Source organism: Labrus mixtus, chromosome 16, assembly GCF_963584025.1.
Source record: "Labrus mixtus chromosome 16, fLabMix1.1, whole genome shotgun sequence".
Classification (NCBI taxonomy): Eukaryota; Metazoa; Chordata; class Actinopteri; order Labriformes; family Labridae; genus Labrus; species Labrus mixtus.
In genome coordinates, this window is record NC_083627.1 from 3,505,207 (window position 1) to 3,528,944 (window position 23,738).

General features: G+C 40.1%; 3 protein-coding genes across 3 annotated transcripts in view; all 3 read right to left on the reverse strand.

The window, feature by feature from the left end:
• sdc2 (syndecan 2) overlaps positions 1-11,131 on the reverse strand; it is a 52,948-nt gene extending 41,817 nt beyond the window's left edge. Inside the window, exon 1 of the mRNA XM_061058946.1 lies at positions 10,711-11,131. Within this exon, the coding sequence (XP_060914929.1) occupies positions 10,711-10,770 (60 nt within the window). The 5' untranslated portion in view covers positions 10,771-11,131. The remainder of the gene's footprint in view (positions 1-10,710) is intronic.
• LOC132990665 (probable thiopurine S-methyltransferase) overlaps positions 1-23,738 on the reverse strand; it is a 247,418-nt gene that overhangs the window by 218,916 nt on the left and 4,764 nt on the right. The window lies entirely within an intron of this gene.
• On the reverse strand, positions 14,722-22,911 carry LOC132990850 (uncharacterized). Its single transcript, XM_061059338.1, has 12 exons — positions 22,567-22,911; positions 22,267-22,331; positions 22,096-22,179; positions 21,828-21,964; positions 21,027-21,096; positions 20,822-20,920; positions 19,802-19,939; positions 19,428-19,470; positions 18,450-18,694; positions 17,065-17,239; positions 15,576-15,904; positions 14,722-14,948 (listed from the first exon to the last, which is right to left on the reverse strand). The coding sequence occupies exons 1-12, from the start codon at positions 22,594-22,596 to the stop codon at positions 14,867-14,869; spliced, it is 1,497 nt and encodes a 498-aa protein (XP_060915321.1). The 5' UTR covers positions 22,597-22,911; the 3' UTR covers positions 14,722-14,866.

Genomic DNA, 23,738 nt, shown 5'->3' on the forward strand with positions numbered 1-23,738 from the left:
AGGGAAGTAAAACGAGGAAGGAAAGAGGAAGACGGATATCCAAAAATGCAAACTCTCCTCAAATTTCAGCAGCTTGTTTTGACACAAATATTGCTGTTTTAGATTTCCAAACACAGTGAGGCATGCAAAACTAGATTCCCGGTGAAGGGGTCAAAGAGTGAAACGTGTACCTGACGGTTGACATGACACACTCATGAATGGCAGCCTCTGTTTGTTTAGAGACCTCCAGCCTGAAATGTTCCAGCCATCAAAGAGAGGCCTGTGTGGTCGGCCAATGAGCGTGTCAGCAGTATTTGCATTTGAAATCAAAATGGATTCCATCTGACACCGTTTTTTTTTTCTAAAGCCTCTCTGGGCTGAATAATAAACCCAATCCCTGGGCGTAATGGAGCAGTGACTGAATGCAGCGCGGCGCTCTGCTAAAGAGGGGTTTTACAGTCTGCGCTGAGATCACAGATGGCTGTTAACAGAGTGCATTAGTAAAGATTAACTCGCCTGGTAGAATCGCCACATTAGTGCCTCTGATCATGTTAACAACCACAGCAGAGAGGCGGTGTGCGGTATTATAAGCCGCGCAGTTCCACCTGGGGATGCACGCTTAATTGTGGATGTCAAATTCACCTTCAGGAATTGATCATTTTGAGAATATCTGCAATTTCCAAAATGTGTGTACGAGTAATGTTCTGAGAATCTGCACACAGTTCAAATCGTTGATCAATGAGTGTCCTCTTCTCAGAATAATGCAAAAACAATTCAGGATTTGATGCTTTTCTTTGCTCCATGTCAAAGTTATCTTTTTTGTATTTTGGAGTTTTGGACTGTTGCTAGGCAAATGAGACATTTGAAGAAGTTCTAGTTTCAGGTTTTTTTTCCTACTTTTTGAGATTGAATGGCAAATTGAACGTTATTATTTTCTTAAACACTTTTAGTAGTTGAGAAATTGACTGACAGATTGATTGATAATACATTTATCAGGGAGGTGCAAATTAAAAGGGAACCTCTAATTTCCACCCACAAAAATGGCGATCAAGCGGACCATGATACGGAAAATTCTATCTGAGTTTAACTTGAAAAGGTGCAGACACTTAATGCAACGATAACAATTTTAAAAAGTAAAAAGCAACATTAATTAATTATTCTCTTGCAAAATAAAAATGAATATCTAGATGAATAAAATGCAATGTTGCATTACACTCAGGGGGGTTTGATGCTGCAGTTTCACCTGGTCTGGTTTCACCACTAGCTCCTGGTGGCTAGCATTAGCTAATATAAGAAAGAAATCCTGTTTTTTTGTCAGGTTACAGATCACATCTACATCCAGATTTGGTGTAAAAAGGCACATAACTCGATCTTTAGCAGCAAATAAAACTCCACTCAAAGTATTTCCTTTCTACCGTGCGCCCAGCAGCGCCCCTTCATACATTTGTCCCTTTCTTCACCACCGTTAGCTCACTCTCAGTCTCTCAGTGTGAGTCACCGTCTGGACACGTTTGCTGATGTGGTCACAGTTTAGACTTTTAAAACATCGGATGTCTGCCACTACAGTAAACAGACACATCTGGATACAGATGTGGGGGTCCTGACATCACAGATCTAAATAAAGATATGAAGCAAACCTCAGCGAGGGCCGCACTTTCCTTTGATATTTAAGCAGGATTAAAAAATGTGGATATGAAAGCGAAGGCTGATATGTTTGTAGTTAGGAATTCAGAGTGTTGGAGACTGATGTGCATTTTTTTTCTAAGAGTGGGGGGAGAAAAAAAAAGTGGCTTGTATCAAATTACAGGTTATGTGCTCATGAGGAAATTATTAAAAAGCTGGAGGCATTCAGGAGTCTACAGAGACTTCCCACGTGGAGACGGGCATGAAAACACATCTGCTTCCTGTTTTTCTCTGATCCATTACAATGACAAAAACATTGCTTTAATGAATATTCATGAGGACTCAAATGGAGCTTTTAAAAGGATCTCCGTCTCACTAAAAAGAGACGAGTTCACACACCAGCATGCACTTAGAAAAGAAGTGGCATGTGCTTTGTGGTGCAGTTCACTGATGGATCCCCTCAAAAGTTTCCTTGTGAAAACAGCTCCAAATAAAGTGATTGCGCCGAGTGTAATTTGCGGTTGGTGTTACACCCTGCACAGAAAGCATGATTTACTAACTTAAGCTCATTCATTGCTGTTTTGACTCGAGATGTGGGAATAATGAGAACACCAGACATTAGAAGTACATTTTTTTTTTGTTTTTCTGCTTGGGGGACCGCCAGTGCTTATATCAATTTGGCGCCTTTTAGAGACGATAAAGCGCGCTCGTAAATATGAGTGAGCGCAGATGTGTTAAATGCGGCGTGCTGTTTTCCACAGCAATCTTGGGAGCCGGGTGGAAAAAAAAAAGAAACCAAGCTGACGTCATGGGCTTTCACAAATATCTGCCATTTTTTTCGCGGATGGCGTACAGATGGAAGACATTTGGCTCTGAGGTCATCGTCAACGCAGCAGAACAAAGTCGACCGAGAGAGTTTTACAGGCAGCGTTTGATTTCACTTCATCCTTTAACGAGCAGACCAACAAAACCTGAACCGACCGCGACCTGGGCTAATGATATTTAATACAGCTCTATGGAAACTCCATGAAGGGGCAAGCTGTCCGGTGTTGGAATTTCAGCCAAACTCATTTTGATTCAGTTAAACTGCATCATTATTTTTGTCTGTAGATTTTTTATTTTTTTTTACTGGAAATTAGTTAATTGTTGTGCACGCTTAAACATCAGCATCCTCGCTAGTCAGCATTAGAAGTACTTGTCACACAAATTATTAATATTTTCTTGTATTGGCCTTCAATGTTGGTCAAATGTTGTGCTCAAACTGCAAAACATCCACCCACCATTAGCTGCTGGAGCTGTACCAATAGACTGGCTGTAGCTCCAGTTAGTGGGCCTTCTCTGCCTGCTCTACTACCCGGATGTAAACCAGCACAGTGAGCAGAAAGCATCACACAGGAGCAGCACGTCTGGCAGTATTTTTATAAAGAAAGTGGAGATGTCAGGTTAAACTGGAGCAACCGTAACCACATTTAGCGTTGGCATGTGGTTGTAAACCTGCAGGATGGAGGGAAGGCTGGCTTTGCTAGCACTGTTAGCTTGGGCTACATTCGAAAAACCAAATGATGGTAATTTTCACCCACAGATAATTTTAAATGAAATGCCCCAAGTGATTAGTTAGTCATGTTTGGATCGGTTAATTGGAATAAAACTATTCAGTTCACTTGTTTTTATTGTGCATCATGTGATATTGATCTGGATATCTGTAGGCTTTGGACTATTTGTGAGTTAAACAAGAAATGTCAAAGTTTAGCTTTGGGCTCTTGGATTTCTTTGTTCACTGTTTTGTGAAAACTTCTGATCTAATGTATTTTGACCTTCTGAGAAAACAATCTGTTCATCAGTTGATAGTGACATATCGTTAGCGGACATCCTACTTCAAACAACAAGACTGAAATAGCAAAGTAACCCTATGAAGTTATAAGGAATTGTCTATAATGTCGACCACTGTCTAGGGTTCTTTTTTTTAGGTCAAAGCCGTTCTTTTCCATGTCACTTCTGGAAATATCATTTTCTATTCTTTGTTGAATGAAAACAAAAAAATTAACTGCAATCATGTCGACATTCTTACAATGGCAAAATAACAAAATCAGTGATTGTTGGATAAGCGCATGATGCTTTCATTTGAAGGAATTTGGTTTCCTTTTTCAATCACAGAAGAAAAATGTTCACAACAAATGATTTCACATTTTTTTTTAAAAAAGCAATCAGCACGAGCAGATTCCTGAAAGTCTCACGGACTCAGTAAGTTTACATTCACAATTAAGTCGAGCTACAGTTACAGCTCGATTAGACCATTTAATTAGACAACTGTCCTTGTCCCAGTATACAAGCACCGGGGAAATGGAATTGTTGACAGAAGTATGCCTAACTCTGCTACCGTAGGTGCTGATATAACCCCTTTCAGCTGGTTTCTTTAAGACCTTCATCGGTTGGCCTATAACCTCACTTACCAACCAATCAACAAACAAGTTATCAAGATGCAAACTTCAGTACAATATGTGTAACTCAGTCAGCTGACACAACATAAGCAGTGTTTGTTCAAAAATCCAAACCACATTATCTAAATTCGACTAACATGCTAACATGTATTTCAAAACTCCAGTTTTAGTCAGATTTTTTTTCTTTATTATTCATCAAAACCAAAGCAGACTAGTCCAGTAGTCACATACAATTAGTAGCACTGCCTTAACCACATGGGTGTTTCTCTGTCATGTCCACCCCCCTCTCCCTGCAGAGTTAAGACAGTTTTCACACCTCACACGGCAAAGCTCCAGACAGGTCCTGTCTGGCTTGTGAAGAAAACCTGAACACCAAAAGGGAGGCAGGGCTCACACTCTTCCCCCACTTTTTCCTTCATCTCCTTCTTCTTTCCGTCTAAAACTGGAAGGCAGTAAAAAAAGAAAGAAAGAAAGAAAACAGCCGTCCTGACACAGGGTTTTCCCCCATTTCTCTTTGTCACAACCACAATCCCCCACCACCACAGTGCTGCCAAGGACGTTTCCATTTGCTAAGCTAATTAAATAGAGGAAAAAAAAGTGGGAAGGCAGACGGTGAGAAGAGAGGTAAAAATGGAGAAAAAGTAACATTCCAAGCCTAGGGTGTCTAAATATTGTCATCCAGACTGCCACAGGCACATGCAGAGGGGTTTTTTTTGGAGTCCACTGTTGCAGCCTTTTGCAAACTTTAAGGCTGCTGCGGCCAAACACAAACCAGCGCTGTTGTCGCCACATCTACTCTAATGTGTTTTCCTTCTGCCAGTGGCCGGGACAGCAGTGTGTATTTGAAAAACATGTGGCTATAAATCGACATTCACACAACACGCCGGGACGTAAAAAGACACAAACCAGCAGACGCAAACACATGTACAGTCAACAGAGTCGGACTATTTGGTAGTCTTTACTAGTATGTGCAAGTCCCTGCCAGAATGAGAGGCTCTGTTGACTTGTCAACAGGAGAGAGAGAGAGAGAGAGAGAGAGAGAGAGAGAGAGAGAGAGGGGAAGGCAGTTCCTTTCAGATGCACATACGTCCAGCAGATGTTTGCAAACTCAGTCCAAGCTTAAGGGAATGGAAAGTGGTGCATTTTGGGTAGATACGGAAGAAAATTAGAAAAGGGTTGTGTTTTGTTTGATTAAAAAAGAAAAGAAAAAGCGTGCTTTGTGAAGACGGAGGGGGGGGGGGATTAAAATAAAAAGGGGTGCATGTTGGAAAAAAATTAAAAACAAGAAAAGAAAGGGTGCATTTCCTGCAGAAAAAACAACACAATTTTTGTGTAAAATCAAAAGGAAAGGGTCAACAAAGTGGGGCAATCTGTGTAAAAATGAAAAAATGAGGGGGGTATATTTTGTATTGGAGGTGAAAGGGATGCATTTGTGTATGAAACAAAATGAAGAAGTGAAATTTGTTTCAAGAGCAGAAAAGAAAAAAACAAGCTTAAAAGGAAAAGAAAGAAATGAAGTTCTTATGTGTGAAAAAAACAGAAAAGAAGAAGAAGAACCTAAAAGGATTGCATTTTGTGTGAGAAAATAAAAAAGGGGATCGCAGTTCTGTAAAAAAAATAAATAGAAAGAGGCGATGCATTTTATGTAGAATAACTGAAGAAAGATATCCTTCTTTTCACTGCTGGCTATCCGAGCTGAACATATAATAGCAGTGAGGCAAACATCAGGCAGCATCATGCTGGCAGAGCGATAGAGAGGAGAGAGAGAAAACAACACGGGGGAGGCATGAGAGACCGTGTGTGCAATGTGTGTTTTATCTGCTTGTGCGTGTGTGTGTGTGTGTGTGTGTGCGTGTGTGTGTGTGTGTGTGTGTGTGTGTGTGTGCCTGCTCGGTGACAAAACAGGAGTTCATGCATGGACACAGATGGATTCAGGGGGGGGGGGGGGGGAGGTTGCTGGTGCTTTCAGTGGTCCAGCAGCCCCTGCCTCCTGCCTTCTGTAGAGTCCATTAGTGATTGCATAATGCTTGGCAGACAGGGACCAGCACAGTGAATGCAAACCCCCCCTGAAGGGTCGGACACCAGCGGAGGGAGGGAGGTAGGAGAGAAAACTCAGCGTTCCCATGTGTGTCAGGGGAGGATTTATAAGAGAAATAAAAGGACAGGAGTGGAGGGGGGGTGTGGGGGGGGGTCAGAGTATTGCATGCATGCAGGAGCCGGTTGTGTGTTGAGTTTGAGGAATTCTAGGTTAATGCAAAAATAAAAGAGAGTCATTAAATATACAGCAGGAGAAGCTGCACTCAGCGCAGCATCTGGACGGTGTTTCTGTGTGCCACTACATCCCTCCCTTCCCTCTGCTCTTAGATCTTAACTTCTTTTAACACTCTTCATTTTGACACTTTTATATCCTCACTTCCGCCTCTGAATGATGGGAAATAGTTTTGTCCGGCATGAACTGTAGACATGCATTTTACTTATTCATCGTGAAGTTCATTGGATATTTAGCGCATGAGATGAAGCATTTTGCTTTTATCACAGGAGAAATTTTTACATGTCCGCATGTACACCTTCTTTTTTTTTTCCCCCAGACTTTGAAAGTGTTGTGCTGTGCAACAAAACAAGTGAGGCGTCACATTCAGTTCAGTAGTCTTGCAAGAGGGTGTCGGGAGGATTACAAAAAAAAACATTAGGAGCAGGTGGAAATAACAGGCTTTGGAGATTCATAGAGCCTTCAAAATAAAAGGAAATAGTAGCGTGAGTTCTTGGTTCTTGATCTTTTGTCTGAAAATATGAACTCGACAGCCTTAAGTAAAGAGGAAGCTCAGCTTTTTTTGCTGTTCATTTCGTGACCAGCGAAATCAGCAGATACAAAACTGACATTCAAAGCCAGAAAAAAAATGAAACTGGAAACGCCGCTGTGGGACCGAGATAATACATCGCTCACAATGCACAGCCTGCACCTTTGGCCCTCCCTGGGAAAAAGCCATCAAAAGCTTTCGAGATGAAGTCTTGTATTGGTTTTGCCTTGGCCTTTTTCACCTAAGAAATGATACACGGAAGGGATTTATCAGGCTTAGTTTGCCTTTTTCTTTAAGCTATTTCAGGGTACTTTATCATCGTGATGTGACCTCGTTTGCCCTTTTTCATAAAAGACTGAAGCTTCCACCCTGAAGCCTCTCCATGAATGGAGACAGTCCAAAACAAAACCTCAGGAAGTGAACGGGCAAGGTTTTTCTATAATAGGCTTACAAATCTAGGGCTGTTACCAAGAATATGTCAGATACACATCAACAAATGTTTTTTGCTATTCAGTGCCGCAGCAAATCCTATATGAGCTTTTATGACATTTTTATTTGATACCTTTGAGACGCACAATTATCAGAGTTCCCAACCAGCAGCTGTGTTCTGGACATTAAAGTCTTTATATGTGATTTTCCACACTTAAATATAATATAAATCAAGTTTATCCTCTGAAAATAACTCTGTGAGTCATGACTGTCTACAATGGGTGTAACACCCGAGTCCCACTGTCTGTGATGTTTTCAGAGTTTTCAGAGTCCTATCTTCACTTTGTTTACATCGTTGGGACGGCCGGCTGACTCCTCCCCTCGTGTATAAAAGTTGTTTAATTGAGGGACTAGAGAAAAGAAGAATAACATACTGTACTCACTGCTTAACTGTGTTTCTAGATCACGCTCATTTCAGGTAAATTTACATGCAGTGTGAAGATACGAGCATAATAAAGATCGCTAGCATTAGCATGCTAACACAACAATGCAGCGCAAGTTGTTTTGGTTTCATGCTGGTGCTCAAGGGCGACATCTGCTAGATCAAAAAATCACATATAAAGCCTTTAAAAACCAATATCACAATATCATTTATCCTAACTAAGATTTAGTTTGCTAGTTAGCTCAACTAACAGACCCCTGTAGCACCGCTGAATAGCTTCCAATAAACACTGATTTCAAACTTGCAACTACGTTTTTAGCGGTTTCTAGCTGTTCTGTTTGTTAAAAAAAAAAAAACCTTGTTGCAACCAGAACCTGAATAAACAAGCTAAGCACCTGCTAGTTTGCTAGCAGCAGCTAATCTTGCAGCCCCTCCTCACATCCGATGCAGAAGATTTTCAGAGCGACACTTCTTATTTTTATAAAACTCTCTTTATAAAGTTCAGAGCCTGCCGTGCTGTGTCACTTGCTTCATCTGTGAACAAAAAAAAAAAATCTGCAGAGATTGGACGACAAAATGTGAGTCATAACTCCGGGCCCACTCGCCTGGATGGTTCACGTTCTCCACTTTTTAGGGGTCAACCCTACAAAAATCGATTAAACGTGAAGAGAAGACACTCTGTGTAATTTTGAGTGTCTCTTCGGCCACACTCCACTTTTTATTATTTTTCCTCCATCGTCCTTGAAGATCCAGAGACTTCAGAGCCACTCTTGTAAAACACAGACGCACAGGGAGGTGAAAAGCACCCCCACGCTTTCCACCAAAACATGACAAAAATTACAGACCGCAACATCTGGTGAGTGGTCCGTACTGAAAACACAGCAGGGCGGGATGAGCGTATACACAAACTCCCCCTCCTCGTTTAGAAAACTTCCTGGAAGCGGAAGAGCTCCAAAACCGTGTAAAAAATAATGATAATAATAAATAAAAGGGAGTTCCACTTCCACATGTTGAGATCTCATCTATGAAAACAAAAAACACACAAGCATGTTGTGTTTCCCTTCAACTAAAAGCTTGGACATGTGCACAGACCTCACATGTCACAGCAGATGAGAGGGCGAGCAAACTCAAATAAACTCAATGGTCAAAAATGGCTACTAAGAGTAAGCCTAGCCATTTTACATTACAGTGTGAGGCTGTGGGTGACCAAAAAAGAAACAGTTCAGTGATGAAATAATTACTCCTTGAGAGCAAGGAGCTGTGGGTCTCATCCACTCAATCCACTGAGATTTAAAACTGTCCCCCTTGTGATGTGATGGGGTAATTAAAAAACACACAGACAGATGTGCCTGCAGCAGGTTCTCAACCACTCGTCAACAGCGGTGCCAATACTGAGAATCAATGTGACGTGTTCACTTCTAGTGGGGTCTTCAGGGGGGGACAGGAATAAAGCAGAGGCACATATTGATTAAGTTACAATGTGTGTGTGACATCATGTAAAAAAAAAGTAATGACTGACAACCCTGCTCTTAATGGATTACCTGAATGTTAACGCTTCAAAATGTGCAGAAAAAGTGCAGTAACTTTTTTTTACTGTTATGGTAACTCCAGGTGTTAAAGCTTAAAAAAAGAATGCAAAAATAGATAATAGAAAAGATGTGAAAACTCTACTCCCTGGGTTGACCTCATGCAAAAAAAAAACACAATGAGTCATTAAAACAACAGTGTCTGAATCAGCTAATTGGGACAAGCAGCTCCAACAAGAGGAGCAGGCGCAGCGCCAAGCGACAAGTCACAACCCACAGAGAAACAACAGGAGGGGGGGGGACAATGATGACAAGGGGGGCAGCAGCACATGAAAGTGCCAAAATCTGTCATTCCCCACAACCCGGCCAATTTGCAGGACGATGCACACTCAGCTCAGAGGCGGCTTCGATACTGAGACCTAGAATCAAGGAAAATGTGAGAGGTGACACTGAAACTTGTGAAAAATCAGAAGGAAAAATGGACAACACTACAGTTTGGAGCCCTATTGTTATAAATGTCACATCCACTCAACGACTGCACCAAAACAAAACAGAAGCAAACAAAGATTTATCTGTCTACTGAGCTGCATGATTCCAATAAGGATGACGTTTACTCAATAAGTCATCTCCTCCAAGCGTGCCTGGATCTAAACAGATAAGTCATGCAAACAAAAAAATCTCTGCAATGTAACTGAAATATTGTATAAGAGAGGCACTGTGTGTGTTTCCTCATTCATCCTGTACGATCTGATGCTTTAAGGTGTCAAAATAGTCCATAACATCCAGTGATATTTACATAATTGATATGCTGCATGGCTTTCAATGAGACTTTTAAGCAACAAATAGGCGATCTGTATTTAAGCATCCGCTGTTCAGTCCACGTTATTAAAAAAAAAAAAACCTTCAGATGAGAAAATGAGAGAAGCACCTTCATCCATGTTAAGCTACAAGCCAGGTGCTAATTTTAGTGTATTTTATTTTGAAAAACAAAACTCTATTATTGTCTCGTGTCACTTGTGCCTTTGTAGTTGTATTTTTTATTTTATTTGTCATTTGTCTTTGTCTGTTTACCTGCCTAGGGACAACAGATGGAAACGAGCACTTCCGCTATAATCTGGCATTTATTGTTACAGCTGTTCATTAATATGCACTGTCCCTAACAAATAAATAAATCAATACAAAATAAAATGTTAAGACTTGTGAAAAGTTGCAGCAATAGGCACTGTCAAGTCTCACAGCGTCACCGAACAAACACTTTGTTTGTCATGATATGTCAACATTTGGAACACAATATGATACATAAATGGAAACAAGCAAAAATGGTACGAGTATAACAAACTGCATGAAGCAAGCGAGTGTGTGTGTGTGTGTGTGTGTGTGTGTGTGTGTGTGTGTGGACCATACGTGGACCTAAGCTCTCCCCCCCCCGGTTTTAAGTTTTGCTTTCCAGCAAGAAAAAACAAAAAGAAACTTACCCTTTCCCCGGAGAGGAAGACGGTCAACGCGAGGGTCAAAATTATCCAAACGTTCCTCATTATTCCTCTTTTGCCAAACCCCCCAAAAAAGACGCGTTGTTACGAGCGAAAATGTCAAAATCTTTCACCCTCTTCTTCTTCTTCCTCGCACCCTTCGCTCTCAACTCTCGCCGCCTCTCTCTCTCTCTCTCTCTCTCTCACTCTCTCTCTCTCTCTCTCAGGAGTGTGGGATCCCCACCGGATACGTGTTGCGTTTTTGGTAATTCCTCCCCCCCCTTTTTTTCCTCCTCCTTTCTCTCTTTTCCAGGCACTTCTTTTTCTTTCTCTGGCGCAAATTTGGACAAACTATGTACATGTAAAGCGCGCTTCAAATGCAAGAAGTCGTCCTCGCAGCTTGTGTGACTAGAAATCCGCACGACACAACCTACCTCTCCTCTCTCTCTCTCTCTCTCTCTCTCTCTCCCCCCCCCCTCTCTCTCTCTCTCCCTCTCTCTCTCTCTCCCCCTCTCTCTCTCTCTCAAAGTAAAGCAAAAAAAATAGCCAATAACAACGTAGCAACCAAAACAAACAAATCACGTCGTCCATTGACGCATAATAAGTCATTATAAGAATGATTATTGATTGCTGTATTGTTTTGTCCATTTATCTCCACGTCCAGATAATGATCATTAATTGCCCCCTAATGAGGATTCCGAGATATTAATTCAATCACTGAAGTAAATTACAGTCAAGCCTCGTGTTTACTGTGCAGCAATATAACGATCATCACTGGAGATTAGTTTGTTTGTTTGCCCTAACATTTAATAAACTCTGCAACCATTGTTTGTATGTTTAAATAAAGGACACATAATCCAGTTGATAATAAATAATAATGATAAGGTGTTAATGTTTGTTTTATGACTAGAAAGATCTCATAGAGTTCTGACATTTATGGACGAAGTCTCCCCCTGCTGGTACAAACTAAGAACTTCACCAATAACATACAGAATAACAAATCATTTAAAGGAGATTTCGAGTTGAGTTTAAGTTTTTATAATTCAATTGGGGTTTTTTGTTGTTGTTTTTTTCTTTCATGTTTGTAAGTCTTCAAACGTAACACTTTGCTCATGCTTTGTAGTTGTTAGTCAATCCCTTCACAGCCAATTAATCCTATTATTGGTATTATTATTATTATTATTATATTTTTGTATGTTTGTGGGTTTTTTTATGTATCCACGAATGTATCTAATCATCCATCCATAGTTTTCACTCTCTGTCATCTTTAGATAATAATAATAATAATAATAATAATAATAACTTTATTTCTATAGCACCTTTTAAAAACACAGGTTTAACAAACAAGAACAAACTAAACCAAACACAGAAGAACATAAACAACAGCAAGAACATAACAAATGCAAACTACTAAAAATAATTAAATACAATTCAACAGAAAAGAACCCAAAGTGCACGATACCCAACAGACATATATAACCCGACCATCACAACAGATATTTGTTCCAGTGTTTCAACCAAATTATACTTTAATGTGGAAGTGTTTCAAAGTGATACGTTGATGTTGAAGTGAATTATTGGGAAATGTAAACTGGTTTTGTGGATTTATATCAAACTTAAACATGGCTGTTTGTAAAGAGTCTTGGACATAATGTAAGTATGGACAAAGACGCCTCTGTATACTTCAAACTAGGCCTACATGTTTTTTTTTTTAAAGTAGCCTACATATTTTTATGTCTCTGAATATTTTATAATAAATCACATTTCCTATGAATAAAAACCATTAGCACACTTACAATGGTGTGAAACACGTGAGCCTGATGCATGAATTGAGAGGTAAATTTGTAATTATTCAATTTATTTGAAAAGGTGTGATCTTTCCACATAGCCCACCATGTAATGGTCCGCTGAGGTTGCCAACACAATGTTCCACCGCACAGTCAAATTTCCAGCTCACTAGAATCCATTGAGGGCTAGTGGAAAACAGCATTATCCAAGAACCCTTTTGAAAACCCCTAATCCCACCCTATAACAGTCTGCCCTTTGTGCACAGTAAACCCTACAACTCTCCTGATCACAAAGTACTGCCAAGGCAAATTCCTGAGGCTCCGTGTTCGCCACAATTACAGCAAGGCAGTTCTGCAGATACAAGGGTGACTTTCCTTATAGATGGAGGCCGACGTCCCATAGACGTAATAAAGACGAGTATGGAGGTGTGTGAAGTTAGACTTAGACTTAAATAACTTATTTTTTAAAACATCTTCAGTGCGATTCATTATTTGCTGAATCGTCATTTTCACATCGAATAAGGTGCACTCACTGATTTTTTTCACTATTCTCCCAGCTCACTATTGTAGAAATTAGAAACCCAGCATTTCGGTTTCAGGGACGATTTCAAGTGGAAGTTGTGATCCTAGATAAAAGATCGTCCCGTGGACAGTTTGGATCAAATCCTTCTCTGTCGATGTCGATGTCTGATGGAAAGAAAAAGAGCATTTTCCTTTCATCGCACTTTTTGACACCACTCTGAGATGAAGCCATCCAACTTAAACCAAACTTAAAATACACAAATTTATCAATAAGGTTTCTGTGGTCAAAATGTTTGGAAACAGGTGTTTGCTTTCTTGCCAGAAATTAAACGAGGCACACCCCATCCCACCCAAAAAAATAGAAAAATCATCAATGTACGCGTTATATCTTGCCATTAATTCTACAGATTTCATTTAGAATATATTATGTGATGGATACTAAGCTTAATAGGTTTACTATTTCATGTTATGTCACCTATCTACACACAGCTGTTTCTGGCATTTATGCTAAGCTAAGCTAACCATCTACAGGTGTCAGGTGCTGTACACACTTGGTTCCAATAATCTCCTCTTTTCTAATCATGTCAAGAACGCTTATTTCCCCCCCATGACCAAACAATTCCTTTGAATTAGGAGTGAAGATCCTGTCATTTAGATAGAGTACAGATATCAACTCTGCTCCAAAGTCAGCAGCCCTTTGAGTATTCTGTCAGGTCAGGGGGGGGGGGGGGAGTCAAGTATCTGACTGCTTGTTAGGTTTTGGCCTCACTGTACTAGAGGGATGAAGGGGAGGAGACCACAGGCAGAGACGGGAGGAGAAGAAGGGAGAAAGTAACAGATCTTGATTGATCTGAAACTTGATTCCAACAAGATTTGGATAAAACAGGGGAGCGCTTGACTTTAACCTTTTGGGTCTGGAACGGCACTCATCTTAACCAAGAGCACTTACATTAACCAAATATGTCCATCCTAATGCACAGGCGCCCCGGCCCTCCTCCTCCTCCTCCTCCTCCCCCTCAGAGGGCTTAACTCTACTCCTGGTGACCCAGATTACGCAGCCAATTAGGGCGAAGGCAAATTCCCTTCTGCTACCAAGCCTGGACAGAGAGGGCAGCGTGTGTGTGAGAATGTGACACCAGTCAGCCTGTTGTGAGGCCGCACACGGACAGAGAGCGACTGAGGTAGCCTTCAAGAATCTAAAATAAAAAAATAAAAAAAATGACAGCTATGACCAACTGTGTGTTAAGACTGTATAATTTGATTTCTCCAAAAATACATTATGGGATGTGAATAATGCATACAATGTGGTGGACTTCCTGCATTTCCATATGTGAATTCAATATCTTCCAGACTGTGTGGAAAGTGCAAATCTTCAACTCTGTCATGCATTTCTTTATATTTTATTCAACAGCACCACCAGCTGGCAGATAATAAGACACTGATTTAAATTTCAGGAGCCAATTCCCCAAACAAACATGGAGGGAGTGATGACAGTCAGGGAGGCGATTTAGAAAGGAGAGATACAGAATGCTATCTGAGTTTGTCTCTGTGCTTCTGACTGTGTCGGCTGTGCAGCGGGGAGGGGGGGGGGGGGGGGGGAATTCATTTGCACACACACAACGTCACAGGGAACACATAAACACGATGCAAGTCATTCAGCGTCTAAGGCCTCTTGCCTCCGTGGTGGCACTGCAGTGAAGAGTTTAATTTCCACGCGGGTGGTGATGTCATGTATGTCAGAGCCTGACGACTCGGGGGGGGGGGGGGTCCCGTGGAGGACGACCCGCCACCAGCCACGGTGCTCCTCACTGTTGTTATGAATGTTTCTCCCCGGTTCTCGGTCTCCTTCCTCATCACTGCTGCTTTTGCGTTTCTCCGAGGGGAATCAGATCGCTGCCGCTCAACTGGCACAACGGCTTCCCAAGAATCCCGAGGCTGAACTCATAAATATATTAGAAGGGAGAGAAAATGAGGGAAATATTTTTTTTTCCAATATTTCTGATTATTTCTTCTGTGCTTTTCTTGGATTCAAAAAACACATGACTAATACACAACATATTACCAAAACATATAAGTGTAAGTCGATGGATCCATGTGCTCTTTAGGTGGATAAAGGGTCCACAACACTTGTGAAAAAACAATGCATATCAAGTTTTTTTTTCATGTATAACAATTGTCAAAATTAGATAGATAGATAGGATAGATAGATGCTTTATTGTCATTGTTGGCAGCAATCCTGTACAGCAGCATCTTGGTCATATATATATATATATATATGCAAAGTTATGTACATATAATAAAGGTTGTTCTAGATCATAAATAACTATTTTTGTGCAGTGACTGGGTCAATAAATAAACTGTTATAGTGCAGCGACTGAATTAGTGAATACTATTAGCATTAGCATTGCAGCGTGCTAGATGGATGTAAGAAAAAAGGTAGTCACTTAATGTCCAGCAATACAAAGTGTCATCATACAAAGCTTTCTCCACCCCCCCCCCCCCCCCCCCCCCCCCCCCCCCTGAACCTGATATTCTGACTAACTCTGTTATCCGTCACCCTACCTGACATCAGCCAGCTGCTGGTTGAGCTCCTCAGTCAGAGCTGCGGTGTCACAGTGATCGGCCGGCAGCGGGCTCCGCCTCCTGGCACGACCGCCGAGGAACAGGTGAGGTGACAGGTCTTTGGGCGAGGGCAGCAAACACACCATCAGTGGAGATCGCTGATTAGCTATCGAGCTGAGGGGCGGGCGTCTCTGAGATGATCTAGGGAGAGAGCAAAAAAACAAAAATGTAAAATGTAAACAAACTTTTTGTATATTAAATGTGGAAGAAAACATCTGGTGACTTATTGTCTCTCCTGTGTTAAAGGCTTGAGACCAGGTGAAGAAGGACTTTTTAATTTGTCAGGATAGATTTGAGAAGTTTCTCAATCTTTTTTAATTATCTGTAAACAAAAAAACAAAATAATTTTCTGCCATCAGAGTCCCATGTGAGCAATTTGTCTCAATAGGACGATGTTTGAAATAGGACCAAACATGCGCATGTTTCCTGCAAGTTAATGTTTCATTTATCCATCTTAAAAAAAAAGACATTGCAGTAATGTTACATAATCTGCTAACACATAATATGCAGGTCCTTGTGGAAACAGAGCATGGAGGGATTACATCTCATCTGGAGTCCATGAGTCATAAACACAGAAGGAAAAACTCGACATTAACTCATGAAATTCACTTTATCATATGTCCCTCAGATCTTCTGTACTTAAAGCTCCTGTGAGGAGGAGTTCTTGACTGGTTATAAATCTGACTGAAATTAATGATGACGCCTCTTTTGGACCAACAAACAAAAGCTTCAGAGACAACATTGTGACTTTTTCTTTACAGTTGCCTGTGAGTCCTAGCGCAGGGTATAGGTGTCAGTTCAGACGATTCAGACAGCACACTTAAGAAACAGTCTTTTCTTTTCACGTTTTACAAAGCAATTATTCACAACGAGGGATACAGGACAACAACTGGAACAAAATAAAAAGTTACAGCTTTGACCACAGGGGGCGCCAAAATCAACACAAACTGATCGTTCCTCAGAGGAGCTTTAACACAATAAGGACATGTGCATGTGAACAAAAGTGATATTGGAGGAAACACAATCTACACAATGTTTTCATACTGAACAGGTTGTAGATATGAAGAGGACATTTCCCCTTGTACATACTGTATGTGACATTATTAAGTTTTACCATCATCATAATATTAAACATGTTTCTGTATGGTACATCAGTCCTGGTCAGACAGCAGCTGTGTAAGCACTAGGAGACATTCCTCACACATTCCCTTTTGTCATACATACCTATAGTATTCATGGTCAAACTTAAACAAATATCCAGATCTAATTAATCAGGAAAGCTGCGATGGATCCAAATGGCCAAGACCCAGGTGCTAATCCAGAACTAATACAAAAAATATTATTGCAGCCTCCTGGATTTTTTTTTCTTCTCTCACAATCTTTTTCTACGAGGCAGCTGAAAGGCTCAAGTCCAAATCATGTCATGTACATCCGCCCTCAGGAGGAGAGCCAGCTTGGAGCCCGGCTCTGATCGTTTGCTCTCAAACCTGACAGCAGGGAAAGAGCGCCGGGCCTCTGACAGCTTACACAACTGCCAATCTGATGTCAGACACAGAGCGGCAACATAAAACCGGCTGTCAGACACTCCCTCCAGTCGGACGCAGCTACAAATGTGTCGACATCAATCATATTCCTGTCGCAGGTCTGACATGATATCTATCAGGCACTGACAGCTTTACTACAGGAGATGTTGAGTTATTTACTCATGTTTCAAATGCAGGTGACAGTCTTTTATTTTGAGTAGCTTCAATAAATATAAACCATGGATCAAATGACTTCCTCTATATGGACGCTCAATGCTGATGGCAGTGGTGATTCTAAACTCTGTTAGGGCCCTGGGCAAAAATCAATTGGGGGGGCCCTCCTACCAGCGTTCAGCATGTCAACGAGAGTGAGTACTGTCAGATGGGGCTCCTTTAGGGAGGTCTCCAATCCCACCATTGCAAAATGTGCACATATTTGGCCGGCCCCAGACAAGTAGGGGGCCCCAAGCAGTTGCCTGCCTTACCTGTTGACAAGCAGCGCCTCTGGCTGATAGTAGATTAATGTAGATTAGTACTTAGTGCAGTTTCCCTCAGCTGTATGGTTCTTGTAAGAGTCTCTTAGCTCCTTGTTTTGGTGTTTAAGACTATAACTCCACTGCTTTAGTTCAGGCTAACTGCTCTCATCAGCAACAGGTAGTAGAATAATAGTTGAAATAAAACAACAAAAAAGAACGTCTACATAGAGTGTCCGACAAGAGCAAGCAATCAGCAACATTTGAAAAGATTTAGATTTGGAAAAATGTTCAGTTGATTCTGAAATGATGCTGATTTAAAAGAAAAAAACACATTGAAAAGTCCAAAAAACAAAACAAACGTGATTGAGACACTCGACAAATGAAAATAAAATGCTGAAAAAAGACAAAACAAGTGCATAAACAACACAAAAACACACTTATTCAGAAAGAATAATGTTAACTTTAACATTAAGCAGCTTCAGAATGTTTAGCCTACAAATTCAGGGACAGAATCATAGAAAGCAGCGATATAATGGGTAAGTGTTTGGTCAGAGCTCATCAACTCATGGAAAAAACTGAAATGAGGCCGGAAAAAGATTCTTCAATGTGTCACTCACTCTGTTTTTATAAGGATATCAAATGAGCAGCAAACAAGATAAAGTTGGTGAAACTTCACTTCTTGACTATAAACATTAAAAGACAATTTTAAAAGTTAATGATCCTAAAGACAAGAAAAATGAATATTCTATTCATAGAAAAATAAACGCACTGTAAAAGTGAAGATGCCACACACACCACCTCAACACGACCTTTACCTCTCTTTAACATGCCGGCGCTTGAATGGCCGATTAGATCCCGTCTCCTCGGGGTCAGCCTCTCCCGTCTTCACTGAACCATCGACAGAAGAGGAGGTCACCTCTGGGTCCCCATGTGCCCCGTTCCTCACTGACGTGTTCAAGGTGTCGGAGTAGAAAAGACGCCCCACCTCTTCTTGGATGTCCTTCAGGTCCTTTCTGCTGAATGTGACCCAGGCCACGTAACAGAAGAAGCTGTACAAACACTGGAGAGAAGAGGGACACTTTGTCAGCGCTCGAATGAACACGCCCCTTTACTAATCATTAGAAAATGATCAATTTTTGATTTCAGATTCTTTGAACGTTTAACCTTCCAGCTACTTCTTTTTCTGTGTTTTTTAAAAGGTCACTTACAGAGCAGGTAATAAGCTCCTGCTGTTAGCGTGATATATCGCTCTGTATCCACCCACCTGGCTAAATACAGGAGGAAGTCTGTCAAAGCAAAGCACCTGCACTGAGTCAACATCTCCTACCTCTAACTTATTCATTAAGGCCAGCGGCAAGAAAAAAACAAAAAAAACAGCACTCAATGTGGTTCTGTTCTGCTCACTGCCGTCTGTATTCACAGATGGTTAAACCGGCCTTCAAGTCTGACCTGACGCTGAAGGGCTCCACCTTTTTTTTTTTCAGGTCCACATGACGCAATACAGAATGAATACTTTGCAAGGGAAATACACTTCATGTCATGAGCGAGTCAAATTAAATCGAATGCAGGGAGGGTGAGGGTACTAATTGGCATTACTCATGATGTTCTTAAACATTTCAAATAACCCTTAGAATCACCCTATTTATTTAATGTTTTTGTAGCACATTTGTAGTGCACTTAAGAAAATATATAAGCAAGCAAATGTGTGGGTGTGGCAGAATGTAGAACATAGCTGAGAGAAAAGCACATCTAGAAGTTAAGACAAACATTTCAAAAAGTCTCACTGCACCCACCGCATGAAGGAGCCATTCTTTCCTGTTTGAAGACGTCTGGCTGCTGAGGGGGAAAAGGGGATGTCATTATCATTTCAGCACTAGGTCTTACATTTTAGTTCAGAATCAGGGAGCTGCACGCCGACATTTCTAGCAGATTGCTCCTTTATATTTAAACATTACTCAACGTTATCGAGAGCAAACTCTGAGACGCTTCCGTGCAGATCTTCACTCTGAGTCGGAGTGACAGCTGAGAGTCGCTGATGGCTTCTTTGCCTCTGGGGAAAACATGAACTGCCGCTACAGTACCAAGAGGTATTCTGAACTGGTATTCGGAACAGGCCTGAACGTTTCCATGGTTACCTCACGGTTCTCAATCTGAACAAATTCCTCACTTGCGATATGAGGTGCGCTGATGCTGCTCTATCTCCAGGTCCATGAGCAGGCTGAAGTAGCAGACGGCCAGCTGCTTCTGGGCCATCGCCTTTTTGGCCAAAGACGCAGCCGTCACCTGGCGCTCTTTGATGATGTCACTGGCATGTTGAAGTTGGAATGGGGCGAGAAGAGATGAGTTAAAAAAAAAAAAAGGGAACAGAGGTCAAAGATAATGATAAAGTGGGATAAAAATAACATCGCATTAAGTTGAAAAGAGATGAGGATGTGACTTGAATGACTTGAATTGACACAAATGTCTCTCGCTCCCTCTCTCCTCTCTCTCTCAATCTCCTCTCTCTCCCCTCTCTCTCTCTCTCTCTCTCCTCTCTCTCTCCTCTCTCTCTCTCTCTGCCTCACTCAACCATTAGCTTATTATGCACTGTCAGACACGATTACAGCAGGAATCAGAGACCGTTCAGATACAGGAGGAACTATACTACTACTAAAAAAAAAGAGAGTAAGAAGTGCAGGTACACAGAGTAGCATTAGTCTATTTCCATTTTAGCCATTCCCCTTTCTTTTTAACCCTCAGGCATCAGTTTAATTTATGACCCTCTTAAGTCACTAAGGACAAACATTTCCATGCCAATAAATACGATAAAAATTGAACAGATTGATATTTTTTTCTCCTTTTTTTTTTTTGCATAAATCTCTTAAACTTAAACTGCTCAAAAATATCAAATATTGAGTAATTATCAGGAATTTAACCCTTTAAATGGCAGTTTGATTACATGATTCTGGCATTTAAAGGGTTAAATTCCTGATAATTATTCAATGTTTGACAGTGTGTAAATGTCCATAGTGATGCATGAGGGTTACATGTATTTTTATTTTATTATTATTCATTTAAACCATAAGAGACTTGTCATGGATTTTTATTTTTTATTTGTTCCCATCTCTGACATGTTCACCCTCGTTTGGGATGCACGATGGTAATAAATAGTGTAACAGAAAACACTCTTCATTCTTAGTGTACTTACACTAATAGGAGCTCTGATTTATTCTCCAGCGAGCTGTGCTCAAAGAAACATGACAGGTAGAGGAGAAGTGCAGTCAGGACATCATCCAGCTCTTTCCTCCTACACAGAGACAAACAGTTAACAGTGTTATAGTTGTCTCTGCACTCTGTGTACAACAAGGTAAACAGTTTGTGTGAGTTATATTTTTTGTCTTCGTATTCCTTACTTCAACAGAGCCAAGAAGCAGAGAGGGATTGGAAGGGAATAATTCTCCTGCAGCAAACTGACGGCCACCTCTGCAACAGAGAGAGCTTTTTTTCAGAAGGCTTGACAAATGATATCACCATCGCCTTTGATAGAAAATAATAGCATGTATTTTGTAAACTAGGAAGTTGAGTTAGTGTGCCAATTGCTTTTTGCAATAAGTTAAGAAGATTCACTCTAAAACATAAATCTTTTTTTTTTTCTTTTTGGGCTTTTTTTTTATGCCTTTAATGGATAGATAGGACAGTGGATAGAGTCGGAAATTAGGAAGAGAGAGTGGGGAATGGCATGCGGAAAAGAAGCCACAGGTGGGATGTGAACCCGGGCCGCCCGCTTGAGACTACAGCCTCCATACATGACAAAAAAAAAAATTAAAATTAAAATAAAAATTAAAAAATTAAAAATTAAAAATTAAAAAAATTAAAATTAGAAATTAAAAAATTAAAAATTAAAAAAAGATTAATTAAAAAATGTAATAAAATAATAATAATAATAATTAAAATAATAATAATAATAATAATAATAAATAATAATAATAATCAATTTAATCATAGTTTGGTTTCCCAGATCCTAAAATATACCAATAAAACAAGAAATCACAAATGCAGTATGCAACAATTTACCCTTGCTTATATGTTTACGAATAGTAATCAATAGCATATTCAGCTATTATCAATTATTTCATAGACAGACAGAAGTAGCAGCTGACTTATCCTTTCCTGCATTATAATTGTTATGAGTTCAACAACATCCTGGCACTTGCGTTTTACATCATCAATGGTGACGTGGTCCCCTTGCCTCTTCATCACTGAGGACCTGTAGGCATTAAGATGTTCAGGGCTCAGGGTCTTTCTGGAGCTTTGGCGCCCTCTGTGGGTCAATGTAGAGATACCAGCCAACCTGAAGAAACAGAACACAGGACACATCACATGCAAAGCTTTATAAACACCGAAACAAACACGGTGCAAAAACAAAAACAGTTCGCAGAAATGTATTTAAAAGTTGCTGACCAAGGCCTTTATTGATCTTACCACTCTGACCGCAGCTGAAGCTCTCTGAAAGGGGAATTTGTTTGCTTCCTTTCTCTCGGAACAGCTTCCTCTGCTGGGCAAGAACTAGGAAATAAATCGTGAAATGACACATGTTTTATATAGGATAAGAGCAGGTGTATGTATTGTGAAAGGTCCTGGGCTTCCTCTCACCTGATAAACTCCACTGTTTGTGCTTCATCACTCCACATCCAGCAGCCCGGAGGAGACACACTCACCTGAAAGGTATTTATTTCATTTCAAATAGACCTTAAATTGAGTCACTTAATTGTGGATTTTAAAATTAGACGTGATTCATAAGGCACTTAACAATAGGCCTTCATTATAGACGGTTATTGAGGTAAACTTGAAGCACAAGCAAAACCGGTTATTACACTTTTTTTTTTAAATTGTCACATAACGTAGAACTACTGAAAACTTTTTTATATTTTACCTTAAATAACTTTTACTTACGTTTCGTGTCTCTTCGGGATGTTTCGGCATTACTGTAGACAAAACTTCCCACACTTCAGCTCGTGCTCATTTCTCAGTGCCTCGGTATCCAGGCAACAGCCAATGGAAAAAAAGCAGAGTGCCTCGACGCAATTTTACGTGTCGCCTTCAAATACTATCGGCATTTCTGGCTTCTCCTTGGGTTTCTTGTGAACAAAGGTCTCTCTTAACAGCTCAAAACACACACATGACAACGTTTTAACATCAGTTCTGTACTTAGAGACATAATAACGATCAATGAGAGTTGTTTAGAAAAAAAACACAAACACAAAATGACACATTACTTGTGGAGTTTCAGAAATCCCAGGTTCAGAAATAAAACGAAGCTCAATGTATACAGTCCTAGATCCTGAAAATGTCAACTCCACACACATTTTGTAAATGAAAATAAAACTTGTTAAGGCCTACTGTCTACCAGTATATCAAACTGATATACATTTTTTATGTCTTAGATGCTGTAAATCAGACAGACCCTTTGTGTTGGTCTGTCTCTTTTTGTCTATTATTTTTAGTTATTGAAGAAATGTTGTGGAATGTTTGTGTCGTGTGAAAATAATAATATATAATGTGAATTTGTAAAATGTATTGTCACAATATAAACTGCGGACCCCAGGAAGAATAGCTAGAATAACAAAAAAAAGTAATTGTGGTTTTAGAAAAGTGCACCCTACATGTTCTTAAAGCACAAATATATAATAATAATAATATATGTCTCTTTTTTTTTTTTTGTGAAATAATTTGAACATTGTTTTTTGTTTATTGTATTTTCATGCTTTTCATTTTGTTTTGTATTTTTGATATGTTTGACTTTATTTGATATGTCTGAAATAAATTGAATCAATCAATCAATCAAAACAAAAACAAACTTAATAGATAAAATTAGAGTCACTTCAAGTATCTTCTGAGAAATGTTGAAACAAAGCCTAAATTGTAAGCACATAAAAACCTTAGATACTGTATATGTTACTTTCATTTAATCCCTTTAGCATCTGAACATCTCTTTTCCCTCTTTGCTTTCATGTCTGAATTGTATTACAAAAATGTTGAACTATTTTTCAATCAAGTTTAATTTTAAATAAAAATATATCATTTCATGATGCAAAAAGCGCCATTCTGCAACTGAACTATTGTTG

Coding starts and splice junctions, on each gene's coding strand:
- LOC132990850 (XM_061059338.1), bottom strand. CDS start 22,596: ATGCCGAAACATCCCGAAGAGACACGAAAC. Junction 21,097..21,827: donor CACCATTGATGATGTAAAAC/GCAAGTGCCAGG, acceptor TCTCTGTTGCAG/AGGTGGCCGTCAGTTTGCTG. Junction 19,471..19,801: donor CAGCGCACCTCATATCGCAA/GTGAGGAATTTG, acceptor TTTCCCCCTCAG/CAGCCAGACGTCTTCAAACA.